Source organism: Nicotiana attenuata, unplaced genomic scaffold (assembly GCF_001879085.1).
Source record: "Nicotiana attenuata strain UT unplaced genomic scaffold, NIATTr2, whole genome shotgun sequence".
Lineage (NCBI taxonomy): Eukaryota > Viridiplantae > Streptophyta > Magnoliopsida > Solanales > Solanaceae > Nicotiana > Nicotiana attenuata.
The window spans coordinates 83130-102957 of NW_017671656.1; the positions used below are offsets into that span (position 1 = coordinate 83130).

Consider the following 19828-nt stretch of genomic DNA (forward strand, 5'->3'; position numbering starts at 1 on the left):
GGGGGGGGGGGGGGGGGGGGGGGGGGGGGTTCCGATTTCATCATCTTCATCCATTTCATCAATAAGATTCACAGATGCTTCATAGCTTATTTGAGTTCTTGTCACATGTTTCTTCTCAACAAATGCTTTTACTTGGTCCCTAACATCAGCCGGACAAAGAGTACATTGTACTACATTTTTAAATCCACCAATCAAATGTTGTTTGTGACGAGTTATTCCACCATGGTAAGTTTTCTCACTAAACACACATTTAATTGCGGATCTTGTTGAGCTTTGTATAGCATAATCCAAACTATATCATTTCTTTTATTACCGTTGGATGACGCCATTTCAATATTGTTTATAGGAAAAAATTATTAAGTCAATATGCAATCAAAATCAATTCTACTCTATAACTGAATAAAAGAGGAAAAATTCAGGTATGAAGGAAGTTGTCTGCCTTTGCCCAAAAAACAGTGCTGGACTCGGAAAAAACAGAGCGCAAAAAAAAAAAAAAAAAAAAAGAAGAGAGAGAGAGAGAGAAGAGAAGAAGAAAAAGGAAAAAAGAAAGAAAGAAAGCTCTCAGCCAAAAGGCTCTTTTCTGCTCGAAAACAACAGAGCGAAAAAAAGGAGGAGAGAAGATGAGAAGAAGAGAAGGGAAGAAAGAAGAAAGAAACTCGGAGAAGAAGAAAGGAGAAGAAGAAAGAAGAAAAGAGATGAAGAGAAGCATACCTTATCGAAGAAACTTGAAGAAAAAAGAAGAAATCTGGTTTGCTTCTTTGTTGTGGGGCTGGGTCGACGAGCTTGAAGGAGAAAGAAGAAAACAAACTCAAGCCCTAATTTTTCTAATCGCTGATGTCTGTTGCTTTTTTTTTTTTCTTCTTTTCAAAAAGGCGTTGCTACTGGGTGCCTCTAGCTGACTACTCAAGTAGAAGCGCTCGCCTTTTTAATTTCGCCACGGAACAAAGGAAAATGGTGTTGGCTCAGCCTCGCATCGCATCGCTTCACGCTATTAACACTGAGACGAGCGCTATTTACAACCCTGTTCCATGAAGTGAAATATCATGCAGATATTGATTCTTTTTTTTTTTTTTTAATTCCTGGCCTGTTACGTGTCCCCTCCATTAGTATCTGGTGTACGTTTGAGCAATTGTATAACGGTGAGGGTAGGTATAGACGGATACTCAGACGGAGGGTAGTTTAAACTATTTCTCATAGTAGAGGGATATACTTGATCCTTTTCCGTTTCGTAATCCATAAGCTTATGCTACATAGAGGGACATTATAAAGTAGTGAACATTATCTCATAAACTGAAAAAGCATAAGCTTTATGGCACATGTAGACTACTTATTCTCCCTGGAATTCTATCTGGTACCCTGAATTTTTCAAACTCCTTCAGAGCCATGATTGCTTGCAGAATTATTAATCTTGTTTGGTTTATACTGGTAATTCCTTTTTAACCTGGAAGCGGTAGAAATATTTGATTAAGTTGAGTGGTGAAACTAATTGATATTCGGTGTTTGTTTGATTGGTACTAATATAACGTTCCCTATGATTGCAGAACTTCTTGGCATTATGCGCAAGTGGTTATTATGATGGGACAATATTTCACAGAAATATAAAGGGTTTCATGATCCAAGGTGGTGACCCAACAGGTACAGGAAAAGGTGGGACAAGTATTTGGGGAAAAAAATTCAATGACGAGATACGGGAGTCTCTCAAGGTACTTGTGTGCAACATTCGGTCAGATAGATGTTTGCCTATTATTCAGTGGCTTCCTAAATCTATGCTGTCAAGTTTGACCTGTTCTTGATTAGAACATTGTTTTGTTGGTCCTATAGAGCTTTAGATTCTGTAATATGGGCTGTAGCATCTGGCAGACCTTTAACAAAAGTCTGTTTAGCATTGCAATTGAGAAGTGTTCTCATTTCATGGCAACTTAATGGTACGAAGATAAGAAAATAAATAAAAACTTTCTGATTTCTTCCTTACCTTATTCTTGTTTTTAATATCCTTTGGCACCTCGACTGCTTCTGGGGGGTCGCTTGCCTTTGATTCAGGATTCGGAATTGATGCCAAACTAGTCATGGATCTGATTTGACTTTTACTACACTATGTCGGTGTTCTATGTCTAGCATGTTTGATTTATCATCTTTCACTGTTAATATTAGTGACTGCCTCTACTTAATTTTCTGATTCATGTGTGCTTTGCATTCCGTTCCAGCACAATGCAAGAGGGATATTGTCAATGGCCAACAGTGGCCCTAACACCAACGGGAGCCAGTTTTTCATGACATATGCCAAGCAGCCACATCTTAATGGATTGTACACCATCTTCGGGAAAGTGATACATGGATTTGAGGTTCTTGATATCATGGAAAAGGTATGCCTGGATTGATGCTTGCCGATAAACTTTTGCAATGCAGAGAAATCGATCATTTTCCAGCATTTGTGCTAATTAGTGATTCTTGGCTCTTATTCAGCATTAACTTATGAAACAGAGAAATACTGAATCTGTAGCATAATATTCCCTTTTTCAGTATTTATGTTACTCTATACGGGACTCTTTTGATAAAGTGAATTTGCTTAACTATCACCTATTTCACTTATTATCTAAATTTTGCAGACTCCAACAGGACCAGGTGATAAGCCCCTTGCCGAAATCAGGCTCAACCGGGTGACCATACATGCTAATCCACTTGCTGGCTGATGTTATTTTGAAACCATGCTATGGCAGCATGTGTAATCTCATTGTTGGACTTGTCGATCATGGTGATTACTTAGTATCATTGCTATGGTCAACCTTCATCACCGACAAATTTACTGGTAGATAGGGAGTAGTTGATACGGGATGGTAATACTAGTGAAGCTTCCATTGGTCGAACTAGATTAGCTGCAGAAGTTTTATTTTCTTGAAAACACAATCTTGATATCTCCAAATAGCAATATCTAACTGAAGCCTTGAAATGGTTCCACTAGATTTACATGTTTACTGTTTACATTACAAAGGCCTCATGCATCTCAAGTAAGTAATCATGTACCTTGGTATGAAATATAAGAACGACCAGTGCAAATCTAGTTGGATGCTAATGTTGAAGTGAACTATGGAAAGATTTAAGATTTATGGAATGTAAATCAGGAATAGTTAACATGGGTTATACTTTTGAATATTTTGTACTTTCTGTTATCTAATGCAATTTGATTGGTACTTTTTCTTGTGTAGTTACTTGAGTTATCTCAATTATGAATTTAGGAGCGAAAATCCCTACTAGAATGGTTGTGTTTACCTTTTCTCTGTTAATTATTGATGGTTAGTGCAGAACTTTCTCTCTAGTTCTATACATTTCAATTTACATTCTTTGTTCAACAATTACTTAAGTTGGACTATATTTAAAATTGCTTAACCATCTCAACTTTTAAGTAGATATATAAGTAGAAATGACGTGGGGTAGCCACTTTTTAAAGTGATATTTACTTTTTATCCAGCATTTTTAATGCTGAGCAAAAATAGCCACTACTCTATTAAAATTAATATGAAAAGACGAAGTTACCCTTTCTTCTATCTCTTTTCCATCCCAAACCCTCTATCAAAATTTCAGAACCCTTTCTCCTGATCAAAATTTTCCAAACTCGTTCCTTCTCTTCCCCATGCAGTAAGTTCCTCCCCAACTTCATCTCACTTCCTAAACCCAAAGGCAAACCACTTCCTCGTTGCAGACCACTTCTCCAACTTTATTTCTTTTTCTTTTTCATTTGGTTGGTTAGGTTCTTGTTGTCTTTTAGGCTTTGGGTTTTAATTAATCTGATAGTTATTATCTGTTACTAGTTTTAGCGTACGTGCGTTGCACGTGTAAATCGTGCACTTACCGTCTTCTTTTCTGTAATTTAAGAATAATTAATTATATTTAACGTAAAATTCACCTCGAAAAATTAATATATTTCCATGTTGATATATTTCCTCTCTAAGAGTTGATCTGTTGAAGACTTGTTCTAACAAATGATTTGGAAGCTGTTCAAATATGTAGCCGAAACACCAATCTATCTTTTAATTAGTTGTCTGACCGATGTGTAAAAGGATTTTGTTACATTATCCATTTGACTTTTTTCACAATTTCCTTCGATAAATTTTTTATATGAATTTTTATGTAATATATATTGCACAACTCATTGTTTCTACAAAAGTGCAATTCAAAATAACATGCATTATATATATCTAAAAAAAATTGCATCAACTTTAACAAATTGATCGAGCAACAATAGGTAAAGAAACTACTACATAAGTCAATGGCAAAAATGGTTAAAAAAAAGTAGCAGTCTAAACCAAACAAGAAAGCATACATGCTACCCAAAATCAATGCTTAGTAGCAGTCTTAGCCTTAATTGTAGGATTCTAATGAATTTTATTAATTACAACAATCTCATTCATAATGAGCATCTAATACTCCCTCCGTTTTCAATTAGATGAGATAGTTTGATGGGACACGAAATTTAAGGGGAAAAAAGACTTTTAAAACATGCGGTCCTAAAAGCTTAAGGGGCAAAAGCTTTGTGAGACCATGATATTTTTTTGGCTATAAAAGTTTCTTATTAAGGGTAAAATGGGTAAAATAAAAAGTTTAAACCTAAATTATTTTCAAATATAAAAACGTGTCATCTTTTTGGAGCGGATTAATAAGGAAAGTGTGTTATTCAAATTAAAACAAAGGGAGTAAACTTTTAAGCTCCGCAATATGAATATTAATGTTCTTGAAATTAAAGAGTTAACTCCTTGTTTTAAATTGAAAATTGATATATTATCGATTTTTGGTCTTAATTCATTATCAAAATGTTGAACATCAAAAACCAGTTTGAAATTGCATGACTGAATTCCGCATATTCCATTTTGAATCATATATGAATGCAAAATATATACAACCATATTTATTAGAAGAAATTTATTCGATTTTGAATTTCTAAATACAGTATCAGGACTTTCAACATAATTCAAATATCAAAAAATTTATTAACCAAAGTTTTAGTTAGTTTTAAAGTCTTAAATATTAAAAAAATTAAATTACATTTTGTCCAATGTGATTAGAAACCAAAATTTAGAAACAGTAATTGTTTAAAATTCGGAAGAACTAAAAGGAGTGTACTTGAGTTTGACTCGAGTAATGATTAAATTGCTTATAACAAAATAAAGAAAAGGAAAAACTTGAAAATAAAAACTTTTCTAAGATTCCTAACGTGTTTAAAACTTCTTTTCGTTTTTGCTTACCAGAATAGCCAATAAGTTTGGTAGAATTAGACTAAAAAGATGTAAAATTTACGTTTATTTGGATTTGGACAAAGCTAGAGTTTTATTTTATTTTAGTTGAAGTCTAATAATGATTAAATGATTTCTAACAAAATAAAAAAGGCAAAGACTTGAAAATAATTATGACTTCAAATAAGGAAAGAATTTAAGAATCAAAATTTTAGTNAGAAGAAATCCATTGGAATTTGGAGGTACAAATTCAGATTAAGGAGTTGGATGTATAAAGGACAATTGGTCCTTAACTTAGAGTTCCAAGTTTAAAAGTTAAGGACACTTGGTCGTGAACTTAGAATTACAAGTTCAAAAGTTAAGGACACTTGGTCATGAACTTAGACTAACAAGCTCAAAAGTTAAGGACAATAGGTCCTGAACTTACAGTTACAAGTTCAAAAGTTAAGGACAATAGGTCCTTAACTTTGATTTCCAAGTTCAAAAGTTAAGGACAGACAGTCCTTAACTTACAATTACACGTTCAAAAGTTAAGGACAAGCAGCACTTAACATACAGTTACAAGTTCAAAAGTTAAGGACAATAGGTCCTTAACTTTGATTTCCAAGTTCAAAAGTTAAAGACAGACAGTCCTTAACTTACAGTTACACGTTCAAAAGTTAAGGACAAACAGTACTTAACTTACAGTTACAAGTTCAAAAGTTAAGGACAATAGGTCCTTAACTTTGACTTACAAGTTCAAAAGTTAAGGACGCTTGGTTTTGAAGTTTGAGTTCCAAGTTCAAAAGTTAAGGACATGTAGCCCTGAAGTCCTGAACTTAGAGTTACAGGTTCAAAAGTTAAGGACATGTAGTCCTAAAGTCCTGAACTTAGAGTTCCAAGTTCAAAAGTTAAGGACATGTAGTCCTGAAGTCCTGAAGTTAAGGACATGAGCAGAAGGGTATTTTCGTCCGGACAATTAAAGTTTATTAAAGCAGTGGTTAAAGACTAAAGACATTTTAAACGATGACTTAAAAGTAAATACATGTGTTATTAATGGCTAACCGTACATTTCCCCCATATCTCAACTGACAAGTTTTATAAAATTTCTTTTGCATTTTAGTCCATGTCCACATCTCTTGAAGAAAACATGCAGGTTGATGGAAGGGCAAAGATTACTTTTACTCTGCGGGCAAAACTATTTATCGCCAGTAGCTCAAAAAGTGTATATTGTTTTGCATATAGCATATAGAAATGTAGGTATATATCTCAAAAAAGAAAAACAGAGTGACTATTATTTTAAGAGCGGTTATAGAACATCATTTTCCCTCGAAGTAACCAACAGGGTAGCTTGCTAATTGTACATTCACGCGTTGTCTTAGCGTTGCACTATAACCAGGTGAAATTCGGAAATGGTCACATTTCAGCTCATGTCTTTAAAAATTAACCACTATCTTGGAGCAAATTTTCACAAGTGAAACTTCAGAATATTGTACTCCCTCTGTTCCAGTTTATGTGAACCTATTTCTTTTTTGATCCGTTCCAAAAAAATGACCCCTTTCTAAATTTGGAAACAATTTAGCTTAAACTTTCAATTCTACCCTCAATGAGAAGCTTTTATAGCCACACAAATATTCTGGGCCCCTTTTTAACTTGTTTAGGACCACAAATTCCAAAAGTCTTCATTTTTTCTTAAACTCCGTGCCCAGTCAAACAGGTTTACACATATTGGAACAGAAGGGGTAATTATTTTCCGAAGACAACCGAAAATGGCCATTGGGCATTATTTTCACACTATAGCCTTGGCGTGGCGCACCTAATGCGTCAAAAATTCGTAAAAATTGCATGGGGCGTCCTATTTGGTCGCTCCATTTAACCTATACCCATTTTTTAAAAAAGTTTTAACATGTACTCACTTTTTAAACAACTTTAGGCATCTTTCTCCTCCTCCTCCTCCTTCATTTTCTTCAGGTGACAATAATTTTATATGGTGGTTGCGAATATATGTTAATGTAGTTTACGATGTTTTACAATGGTGAGCTGTTATGACGTTTTATTTTTTACTATTGCTTAGGGTTTCTTTTTTTTTTTTCTTAATTGCCAAATGGGTTCATTAGATTTATTGTTGTTTTGACAAATTGATGATTGGGGTTTGTTCCTGATGATATTTGGAGGCTATGTTTCAAATTTGAGCTCATTTGGAGTAGATTTAGGTATTAAATCGTATATTGGATAGTTATAATTCGAAGAACAGATTTTTGTTTTTGGGCAATTTTCACTTCAGACTTATTGGCCTTAAGTGAATGAAAACGTTTGTTGCACTTCAGACTTATTAGCCTTAAGTGCATGAAACCATTGGTTGCACTTCAGACCTATTTGCCTTAAGTGCATTTGAAGTGCAATTTTTTCACTTTAGGCATTTTTTTTTATAACTTCAGACCCATAAGTCTGAAGTTGATCGTAAAGTGGGTACGCTTGCAAACTTTTTTGTAAAGTGAGTATAGGTTCAATTGTGACCCCAAAACCGGGTATAGATGCAAAAGCCCCAAAAAATTCATGTCCCCATAATCACAGATAATTGGAAGAAAAAGAACACGATATAAAAAATTTCGGAAATCATATATACAAGTGGCAAACTTGAATTGCCATTACAAAATTGTGCTATTCCTCATTAAAAGACAAGATAATCATTTTGAACTTGCTAAATATTTTCAGACAACCAAATTATCACTAGTAGAAATATGTTGGAGGAGTTAATAATTGTTTGGAACATTTGCATCAAACAAAGTTCAATATCGTTGGGTGGTTCTATAATGTTCACCAAAATAGATTGAAGACAGGTTACTGGCAAGTTCGGATTGCGGAGGGAGATGAACATAAGACCGACCTGTGCGACAAGATATGGGTAGTAAAAAATAAAAGAATTTCTGTAGTGTTTTGGAACAAACTAAAATGTAGAAAAGTCACTTCAAGTTACATTTTATTTATTCTATGAAACGTGGACATACAAAACAAATTGGATGTACATTCAAAAAGTAAGAAAATATTGTTTGGTTGGAGAGATTAGAAGTTCACATTGTGGACAATTTTAGCTGTGGTGGGTGACTAAGGAAACAACAAACTTTAAAATCTAGAGATATATTGGTGGAAACTTCTTTTCTTAATTAAAGGAAACAAACTGGTTGTATGCCATTCAACTGTCCTTTTAAATATAATAAAAAAATAAGAAAAAGATTGCATTTCTAAATATTTCTCTATTGGAAAATCATCAGTAGGAAAACAGTTTTATAGGGTGCCACCCTTAGTCAAACACTTAAACTTCTTAGAATTATAATAAATAAAATCCCTTGAATACTATATAATATTAGAATTGGTAATCTGTATCATCTTGTCATTGTTAGAAAAGGAAAAGAAATTTTCATGTTGGTATTGCTGCTACGTGCTTTTATATTCTAGAAAATGTCCATGCACCACTTGAAAATTATTTTAAAGCATATTTGGCCAAGGTTCTAAATTCTAATAGCGTGATTGGCCAAGCTACAAAAATCAGTTTATTTAGAAAAATATTTTTTCTCAAAAGTACTTTTTTCGTGAGAAGCAGTTTGTGTTTGGTTAATTAATTTGAAAAACACTTCTGAGCAGCAATTAGTGTTTGACCAAGCTTTTAAAAATTGCTTCTAAGTTAATTTTTCTCAAAAGTGCTTTTCGAGATAAGCTACTTTATTTCTGCTTCTCCAAAACTGCTTCTGCTTCTCCTCAAAAACACTTTTTTTCCTTCTAAAAGCTTGGCCAAACACTTCAACTTTGACAAATAATATTTTTTTTGGAAAAAAAAAAATGCTTTTGGTTTTGGAGAAACTTGGCCAAACAGGCTATAAAATCAGCTTATTTTGAAAAATACTTATTATCAAAAGTGCTTTTTAAAATATACTTAAGTTTATGTTTGAATAATTAATTTGAAAATACTTTTGACAATATAAGAATATCAATTTGTGCTTGGTCAAGGTTACCTCAACTCTCTAAAATAAATATTTTTTAAAAAGTAAACACTTTTAATTTTCAAAAAAACTTGGGCAAATAGGATATTAGTCCCGATTAGGAGCAAGAAAATGTTTCTGAACCACCTAAATAGCTTTAATATTTTCTCCAATTATCTATTACTTTCTAAATTAAAAAATTGCCTTTTGAATTAAGAGATCATAGGTATCGGATATATGTGTACTCGATTTTGTCAAAAATATGCAATCCCATCTTGTTTGCAAGATCCCAACAAGAAAATCAAATAAAAACATTGGAATCTTTTTCTTGCTGTTGGTTTTTTTTCAAAATTATTTTTCTGAATGATTTTCCTTTGAAAAGTGTTCTTCTTTCTTATAATTACAAAAAATAAAATATAACCACATCCAATGTTTTCAAATGGATTTACCATTATTTTATTTACGGAAAAGGGCCAAAACTCCCCTATCGTTAGCTAAATAGTTTATAAATCTCCTCCGTTCATCTATCAGTCCAAAAAAACACGACGTTAATTCTATTAACAAGAATACTCCGGGACTAACGGCAGAATTGGTGGGTCTTTCATTTAATGACGTGACGATTTTAATTGGGCCACGTGGCAATCTTTGACTGGAACAAAAAATAGATATTATTTCAACCCATTTACCTTATCCGACTCATTTACAAAAATGGTGGAATCTATCACACCCATTCCCACTCATCTGACCTTCCCCTTTCTTCTTCTCCAATCATAAACCCCATCTTTGGGAAATGAACATGCCAAGAATCAAAGAAGGTATCGGAAATGTTAGACCCTCCATCTTCACCCATTATCCATGTTTTCTCCCACTTTTGGAGCAAAGAAAAAAAGTCAAAGAAAAAGAAAGAAAATAATTAGGCGGTGGTGACTAAGTTTTGAGTACAAGAAAGATTCAGTTCTGGTGGTGACTAAAGAAGAGTACGAGAAATGCAAGTCGAGTCATCCAATTTTCTTCTCTAACAATGGAAAAACCATTTATAAATTGGAGCAACCTAGGTTATACTACTTCATTAGTGGAGTATCAGGACATTGCGAGAAGGGTTTGAAAATGATAATCAAAGTTTTAGAACTAGAATCCCCTCCTCAATCTGCTAACCAGACTTCCCCAGCTAGTAATGGTGCTACTGCTGCTGCTACTCCAACTGCAATGGCGTTTGTGGTGTTATTCTTTGGAGCTCTTCTTTATTAGTTTATGAATCTTGAATATTCTATATTTTTCAAGTTAGGTACTTTCTACTAAAGGTGTCTAACGGGCCGGGTCAACCCGCTTTCGGACCGGCCCAAACCGGATGAAATCGGAACCGCCCCGGACCGGTACAAAAGGGGCCGGGTGGGCTGGGTTAATAGGGGATCGGACCGGCCCAGACCGGTATAACGGCTACTTTCAATTTTTTTTAATGGGGCCTACTTTCTGACCGTTGGCAACGGTCTGCTGGCCCTTGGGGCCGTTGCACAACGGCAGTTTTGCACAAATAGCCCATTTTTGGGCTTTTTTTGTTTTAAAATTAACACCTTTTGTAATTACCTAATTAGCCCTTTGAAAACTATAAATACACCCCCCCTCTTCTTCATTTCTTCACTCATCTCTCATTTCTCAAACTCATATTCTCAATTATGGTTCTCTCATTCTTCACCTAAAGTGCAATCAAGTATTTGGCTTTCATTTTTTTTTGGAATTTCATTTATCGTATTATTTATTATTTGAAGTTTGAAGTTTGAGTTTGAACAATTGACGTTTCTTCGTGGTAACATTGGAGTTGCGAAATCATCAAGTGTTCAATTTATTACCGAATTCGGTGCACTCCCCCCAACTCTTTCTCTTATTTACTATTTTATTTGCATATTTAATTTTTGCTAGTAGTTAATTTTTCACAATATGTTTAATGCTGCAAAAAGAGTTTGTAATAAGGTTACTAATAGGGGAATAAAAAAGAGGCAGTACTTCTGCTTCAGCATCTCGTAGTAATTTAAATGACTCTACACATATTCCAGAAATATTACTGATAATAATATAGATTATGAACAATTACAGAAAGATTTCGGTATAGAAAATAATGAATTAGAAATGGAAGATGAGATACCACTTACACCTAGTAGTGTTGGAGCTGGTAGCAGGGGTGGTGGTAGTGGTTCTAGTAGTAGACCACCTGTGGCCCCGACTACTAATCAGAGAAAAAGAAGTAAGTTTTGGAATTTTTTTAACGAAATAGAAGGTACTGATAGAGTTAAATGCAAACTTTGTAATGATACTTTAAAACATAAGACTGGAGGACAATTAGGGGGGACTGGGACACTTAGTAGACATATGAGAATTGAGCATTCTATAGAATGGGGCTCTGATGGAGATGAAAATCAAGCAACTCTAAACTCTACTACAGGAGGACTTATGAAATATATAAAATGAAGGATCGTGAGGAGTTAGCAAAAATGATTGGTTTGGGTTGTCTACCTTTTTCTTTTGCTTCTTCAACATATCTTATTATGCATATTCAAAGGATTTATAATCCTTTATTTAAAGGTATCCCTAGAAGTACTTGTAGATCTGATATCTTTAGACTTCATGGACAATATCAAACATACATACGTTATTTGTTTTGCCACCTTCCTTGTAGAGTTTCTCTAACTTCTGATATTGGCCATGCTGTTAATGGAAATGATTATTTGACAATTACATGTCATTGGATAGATGATAATTATTGTATGCAAAAACGTATTATCGCTTTTAAATATGATGAAGATCAGAGTCATACTGCTGTGTTTATAAGTACAACTATTTGCGAAGTTGTTGAATTTTATAATCTCAAGCAAAAGTATTGTGTATGTCTTTTGATAATGCTTCTAACAATAATGCCGCAATTTCAATATTAAAACTGCATTTGCAACTATCACTTGACGAAATTTTTCATGTTAGGTGCGCATGTCATGTTTATAATTTAATTTTTAAAAGTGGCCTTGATTTATTTTCAACTGAGATTGCTCATGTTAGAAGAGCAGTTGGTGTTATTCAAGGAAATAATAGACAATCTAGAATTTAGAAATTTAAGAATAAGTGTACCGTGCATAATAAGCCCAGATTCATGCCAGACGAAATTGTTAATAGATGAAATTATACAAAAATATTTTTAAAATATTACTACAAATATAGATTCCCAATAACTGAAATTGCTAATGCGCATTGTACTGATCCAAACCGTATGTTAACAACCACTACTTGGGAGGCCATTAATGATGTTGTTAAATTTTTACATAAAATTTATATAACTACTGTTGAGTTTTCTGGAGCATATTATCCTACTGTTACTATGGATTTAGTACATATAGCTGAAATTTCTTTTCTACTCTTTGAATTTAAGAAGAAAAAAAAATATAAGGATGTTGTTAAAAAAATGCAAGTAATTCAAAAAATATTTCTTTCCAATTCCTCCGATTTACTTAATTGGTGCTGCTTTAAATCTTTCTATTAAGATGTCTGGTTGTCACCAATTAATCAATGCTTTATATGCTTATATGGAGATTGGACCAACTGAAACCCCAGATATATATGTTTGTATGGACAAGCTAAATGATTCTTTACAACAATTATATAATTATTCTGCAAATATAATTGATGTTGCTGCTCTTAATGTAGGCAATGTTATCCCACTATGCATTGTACCACTTCTACTACTGTGGATGATGATGAAGGCCTTGATAGTTTTAATATTTTTTCTACAGTTTCTAACACTTAAACCAGTAGCACGAACATTGATGAACCTCAATTCTACTTGCAAAAGCAAAAAGAGCCTCTCACAAAGGAATTTTCACCATTGGGATGGTGGCATGGGAAGGAAAGCAATTTCCTGTTCTTTCCGCTATGGCTCGGGACGTGCTGAATGTGCCAATTTCAACTGTTGCATCAGAGAGTGCATGTAGCCAAGCAAGACAACAACTTGGAGACACCCGTCACTCATTCGAAAGCAATGCTTTGTAAGTTTTAGTATATTTCAGAGATTGGATTAGACCGGAACGAAGAAATCAAGGACGTGAAGATGTTGATAGCCCCGAAGACGAGGAACTTGGAGATATATTAACACATGGTAACCCATCTGAATTTAACACTCCAGAAGAAGGCCAATCAGTTCATATTGATTATGAAGAACTTACTAAGGCAATGCAAAACCTTTGAATTTACTCTTTTTTCGTTAATTTACTTGTTGTTAAATGTAAACCTTTCAATTTGTAAGTTTGAATTTTGAAATAAATGTAGCACTTGCAATTTATGCAATTTTTTCCCATCTTCATTGTATTCTTTATATTTTTACTTTATATTAATATAACTTACAATAGTTATACAAAAAAAAAAAAAAAAAAAAATTAAAAATTACACTAACTCTGCCCGGCCCAGCGTGGCCCTTTGTACCCATAACCCTTATGGTTCATTTTTTACCCAGATGAACCATAATCCGTTAAGCCCGATAATTCCTAACCCGTAACCAGCCCGGTTCCAAACCCGTAAGATTCAAAATTTTCCCTACCCAGCCTAATCCGGCCCACCCGTTAGACACCTTACTTTCTACTAGTTGATTATGAACTCATGGGATTTGTTTTTTAGGCTTCAGTGTTGAAATAATTTATTTTACCAGATTAAACATGGAAAAAAAATTAGGCGGGTCAAATAAATAGGTTCGGACCAGGTAAATGGGTAAAAATAAGACCCATATTTGATTCTTGGTCAATAATGCCATGTGGGCCAGTTAAAAATCGCCATTAAATGAAAGACCCACCAATTCTGCCGTTTGTCGCGGGGGTATTTTTGTTAATAGAATTAACGTCGTATTTTTTTTGAACGGATAGATGAACGGAGGGTATTTATAAACTATTTAGCAAATAATAGGGGTAGTTTAGGCCCTTTTCCGTTTTATTTAAAGTATCTCTTTTGATAAAGATAGTTCGTTGACATATTTTCTGTTTTTCTCTAAAAAGCAACGTGGAGCTCCTTTGTTTTTTTTTTTTTTTTTTTTTTTTGAGCATGCAACTTTTTGTCCGTTGCATTTTTAATAGAAAAAGAGTGATGAAGCACATGTAATCTTTTTACAAATATTCAACATCTTCAATAGTCATTCATTTACTCGTGCCAAATTAAATATGAATATTTAAATTTGGACAGAATAATTAGGGTTTAAAACAATGATATTATTTGATATGTTATACAGAATTTATGCTTCTATTTAACCCACATTCTCATCAATTTTCATTTTATGATCTCCACACCTAATAAAAGCTTATTGTAAATTATTATTCTTGTATTCTCCACTTTATAATTATAATTTAATACTCTATATTGTGGTGCATGATATTTTAAAACCATTCATCTAGTGCAACTAACGAAAAGAATATTCCTATTATTCTTTCATATTCGGGAGGAATTTGAAATTTTATTCGATAAAATGTTATTATGCCAAAACTGTTATTCCAACTTGATTCTTGATCAACGTGGCCTATTAAATTGGAAAATTATTGTTTGGGTTAAAAAAATTTCGAAAAAAAATAATTCCCCCTCTTTCATTTTCTCATTGATAAATATTTCACTTTTTCCCGTACAAAAGTAATCTTGATTCCAACATGTTTGAGTTCATCTATCATTTTAATGAGTTCCTCTCCCCTCCCCCTAATTAATAGTAGTAATCATTTTTTCTAAACGGTTGAACCTAACCAACTTAGTTTGTGAAACTTGTAAATCAATATATCTAACTAATATAGCAGGAAAAAAAAGAACTAGTGTAGAATTCTGACTAAACAAACGTTGTACATAAAAAGAAAAATCTAGGTGTATACATATGTCACTTTAACTGTGTAACGAACACAGAGAAAAACAGGTTCCTTCAAATTACTTCCTGTAGAAGATAGTGCCAGTACACATGATACTTAGTTAGTTGGATCACTCAACCATAGTTAGTTGATAACTTAACTGTAGTTCATTGTTAGTTAGAGTAAACCATGTTTAGTCAATTGTATATAAATACTTGTATCTCATATTGTAAATGCAAGCGAGAAAATCATTTTCCTTCTGCATCTCTGTTACAGCCCATTTCCTTTGTTTCAATTTCTCTTCTACTCTCTCGATCAATCTCACACACACACTGAATTAGTGTTTATCACAGAATTTAACATGGTATCAGAGCTTCTAATTGAGAGAATTTAGGGATTTTCTTCGTCAATTTTGAAAGGAAATCGAGAAATTCTTCATCTTCGAAGTTCATTTGAAAACCTAATTTTATAATTATGGTGAATTCTAGTGCTGAATCTAGCTCCAGCACAATTGACCACAACCATCCGCTGTATCTACAGCCGTCGGATTCGCCGGGAGTGGTACAAACTGGAATAGTACTCGTCGGAATGGAAAATTACAGCATTTGGAGTCGCGCGATGTTGCTGGCGTTGGAATGCAAAAACAAGCTCGGATTTATCGACGGCACCGTTCGTCGAGCTACTGTTGGCAAAGATCTGGAGAAACAATGGGATTGTTGCAATGCTTTGGTGAAATCATGAATTACGAGCAATGTAAGCAAGGAGCTTCTTCCTATACTCTTCCGTCCTGATGCTTATTCTGTTTGGAATGATTTAAAGGAGAAATTTGATAGGGTTAATCTCACTAGAATTTATCATCTTCATAAGGAAGTTGCTACATTGACTCAAGGTGTTTCACCTGTCTCTGTTTATTACTAAAAATTGAAAGATCCTTGGGATGAAACTGATTCTATTATGCCTGTGCCTTCCTGCTGTGATAAGTCCAAAGACTTTGTTACTCATCTGACAAATCAAAGGTTATTGCAATTTCTAATGGGCTTAAACGATAGTTATAGTCAAGCTCGCAGTCAAATTCTAATGATGTCACCAACACCATCTGTAAATCAAGTTTTGCCTTAATTGCTCAGGATGAAAGTCAAAAACTAGTATCTGGTGGTGGCTATGGGTTAGGTGAACACATTGATCCCACTGCACTTTTTACTACAAATATGAAAGGAACTCAGAAACCTAGAAGGAATTTTCCTATATTTTGTGATTTTTGCAACATGAAAGGGCATAACAGTGAGAATTATTACAAGCTCATGCACTGTGAGTTTTGTAAAATGAAAGGTCATCTCAAGGAGAACTGTTATAAGATAATAGGTTATAAGGATGATTTCAAAGGGAAGAAGAAAGCAAATGCAGTCATAGGAGGTAATCATGTAGCTGATCTTGTTCTCAATCAGCAACAACAGAATATTGCACAGGTTCATTCTGTGATTAACACTGAACAACAACAAGGAAATGGACAAGTCTTAGCTCCATTTTTTAATCTAGAACAGTACAACCAAATATTAACACTATTCAACAAATCTCAAGCATCTGAGGCTAGTGCAAACATGGCAGCTAAAATTTTATCTGACAATTTGAATGTACTGAAATGGATAGTAGATACAGGGGGCAACAAATCACATGATTAATGATGAATCTGCACTGAAAAATGGTGTGTTAGTAGGAAATTCTGGGAAGGTTCAGCTACCTAATGGAGAGTCAGCAAGTATCACTCAAGTAGGAGATTGTCACTTAGCAGGAGGTGACTTGATTGAGGATGTGCTTTGTGTACCAGGCTTTAAGTTTAATCTTCTCTCTGTGTCTAAGCTAACAAAGGCTTTGGACTGTTGTGCCATGTTTTTTCCCAATTTCTTTGTCTTTCAGGATCTCTTCACTGGGAGGGTGAAGGAGACTGGTAAGGAAGAAGATGGCTTATATGTCCTAAACTCAAGGAAAAGGAAACCATTTACTGGAGGACCAAAAGCAATGGCAGTTTCTGGAGAGTTGAATGCAGCTATTTGGCACAAGAGGTTAGGGCATGTGCCTATAGCAGTAATCAGGAAGATTAGTGTTTTTAGAGATAATCTAGTTTTGCAATAAGTCATTGTGACATTTGCCCTTTAGCTAGACAAACAAGAGTTCCTTTTCTAGTTAGTTGTACTAAGACAAATGATTCTTTCCATTTGGTTTATATGGATGTTTGGGGGCCATACAAGGTGCCCACTTATAATGGAATGAGATACTTTCTAACATTGGTTGACGACTTTTCTAGATGGACTTGGATTTTTATGTTACAACTTAAGTCTGATGTAATTACTATACTGAAAGACTTTATAGTAACGGTCTTGAATCAGTTTAACAAGAGGATAAAGATCTTCAGATCAGATAATGGCTCAGAATTTATTAACAGACATTGCAACACATTGTTCAAACAATATGGTATTCTGCATCAGAGTTCTTGTCCATATACCCCACAACAAAATGGGGTGGTAGAAAGGAGGCATAGACATATCCTAGAAACTGCTCGGGCTATCAGATTTCAGGGGCATCTACCTCTTAGATTTTGGGGAGACTGTGTAGAATCAACAGTCTATGTGATCAATAGAGTTCCATCATCAGTACTGGGGAATAAATCTCCTTTTGAGCTGCTATACAACAAACCACCTAATTTGTCACATATGAGGGTCATTGGCAGTCTATGCTATGCCACTAACTTGATTAGAAGAGACAAGTTTGAGTCTAGAGCAATCAAGTCAGTGTTGCTAAGCTATGCTTCTACTCAGAAAGGATATAAGTTGTATGACATGGACAACAAGTCTATTTTTGTAAGTAGAGATATGGTTTTCAATGAAGGAGTCTTTCCTTTCCAACAACACATAGCCACTGTACAACCATTTTTTCCTCAGCCCTCTTCTGGATTTCCTTCTTATGAAGAACTGAGACATCATGTTTCATCTGAGCCTATAACTCCTACAGTGTCATCACCAGTTTCTCCTGTTGCATCAGATGTTCCTGCTACATCAAAAATTCTTACTGCTCCCACATTGTCTACATCAAACTCTCCTACTGTTTCAGAAGTTCCTGTTGCATTAGAAGTTCCCTCTTCTTCCCAGCCTCCAATACTTCCTTCAGAACATTAAGAAAATCAGGAAGACTTAGTAAAACTCCAATTTGGCTTCAAGATTATATCCAACCAGACAAAGGAAAGAAGACTGCCAACACTTGCCTATACCCCATCTCTTCTATATTGAATTACAGAGCTCTTGCACCTACTTACCAAAGTCTTGTTGCTAAGCTCTCCACTGAAGTGGAACCAAGAACTTATTCTGAAGCTGCTAAGGACCCAAGATGGGTTGATGCTATGAAAGCAGAGATTCAAGCATTGGAAGACAATCATACTTGGTCCATCATGCCTCTTCCTCCTGGGAAGAAAGCTATTGGATGTAAATGGGTGTACAAGATAAAGTATAAAGCTTCAGGTGATATTGAAAGGTTTAAAGCACGACTTGTCTCAAAAGGTTATAGTCAAAAGGAAGAAATTGACTATCAGGAAACCTTTTCTCCTGTGGTGAAAATGGTAACAGTGAGAGCAGTTATGTCTTTAGCAACGACTCACAAGTGGCAAATTTATCAGATGGACGTGTTTAATGCATTCCTGCAAGGTGATTTAACTGAGGAGGTTTATATGCAATTACCTCCTGGCTTCACACAGTGAGAGCAGTTATGTCTTTAGCAGCGGCTCACAAGTGGCAAATTTATCAGATGGACATGTTTAATGCATTCCTACAAGGTGATTTAACTGAGGAGGTTTATATGCAATTACCTCCTAGCTTCACACAGTCACCTGGAGATCAACATATCTGTAGGCTACTCAAATCTCTCTATGGACTTAAGCAGGCCTCTCGTCAGTGGAACATCAAGTTGACTACTGCTTTGGTATCTTCTGGTTTTATTCAGAGTCATCTGGATTACTCTTTACTTACTAAGAAGGTGTTAGACAAAATGGTCCTAGTTTTGATCTATGTGGATGATCTCTTGATCACAGGCAATGACTCTGACCTCATCCAGGAAACTAAAGACATTCTGCAGCATAGTTTCAAAACTAAAGACCTTGGTGAGCTTAGATACTTTCTTGGGCTGGAATTTTCTAGAAGTAAGGAGGGCATATTGATGCATCAAAGAAAGTATGCTCTAGAGCTCCTCTCTGATTTGGGGTTGACTGGTTCTAAGCCTTTAACTACTCCATTGGAACCTAATCTGAAGATTACTTCAGTTGTTTTTGATCAGCATGTTGGGGAAAGTGATGATCAATTGCTTGATGACCCCAGTGTATATCAACGACTGATTGGTCGTCTACTATATTTGACTATCATTCATCCTGATATTTCTTTTGCAGTGCAAACTCTTAGCCAATTTATGCATGCTCCCAAAGTCTCTCACATGGAGGCTCCTAGTCGTGTGGTCAGATACATCAAGTCTGCTCCTGGCTTGGGTATTCTCTTTTCTGCTTCTAGTGCTGCCCAACTACATGCATTTTGTGATGCAGACTGGGCTTCTTGCCTCAACACTAGACGATCAATCACAAGGTACCTTATCATGTATGGTGATTCTCTCATATCCTGGAAGTCGAAGAAGAAGTCTACCATCTCAAGAAGCTCTGCTAAAGCAGAGTACATGAGTATGGCATCAACTGTCGCTGAGATTACTTGGCTCATTGGCTTGTTCAAAGAGCTCAATGTTCAGCTTCATCTCCCTGCTCTTCACTGTGATA

At 34.8% G+C, this 19828-nt stretch overlaps 1 protein-coding gene across 2 annotated transcripts in view; it reads left to right on the plus strand.

The window, feature by feature from the left end:
* Positions 1-3202, plus strand: part of LOC109209529 (peptidyl-prolyl cis-trans isomerase CYP18-1) — an 11126-nt gene extending 7924 nt beyond the window's left edge. For both annotated transcript variants that reach the window (XM_019372815.1, XM_019372816.1), the window contains 3 exons: positions 1542-1703; positions 2205-2363; positions 2607-3202. In XM_019372815.1, the coding sequence (XP_019228360.1) occupies positions 1542-1703; positions 2205-2363; positions 2607-2690 (405 nt within the window). In that variant the 3' untranslated portion in view covers positions 2691-3202. The remainder of the gene's footprint in view (positions 1-1541; positions 1704-2204; positions 2364-2606) is intronic.
* Positions 3203-19828: the final 16626 nt, after the last annotated feature.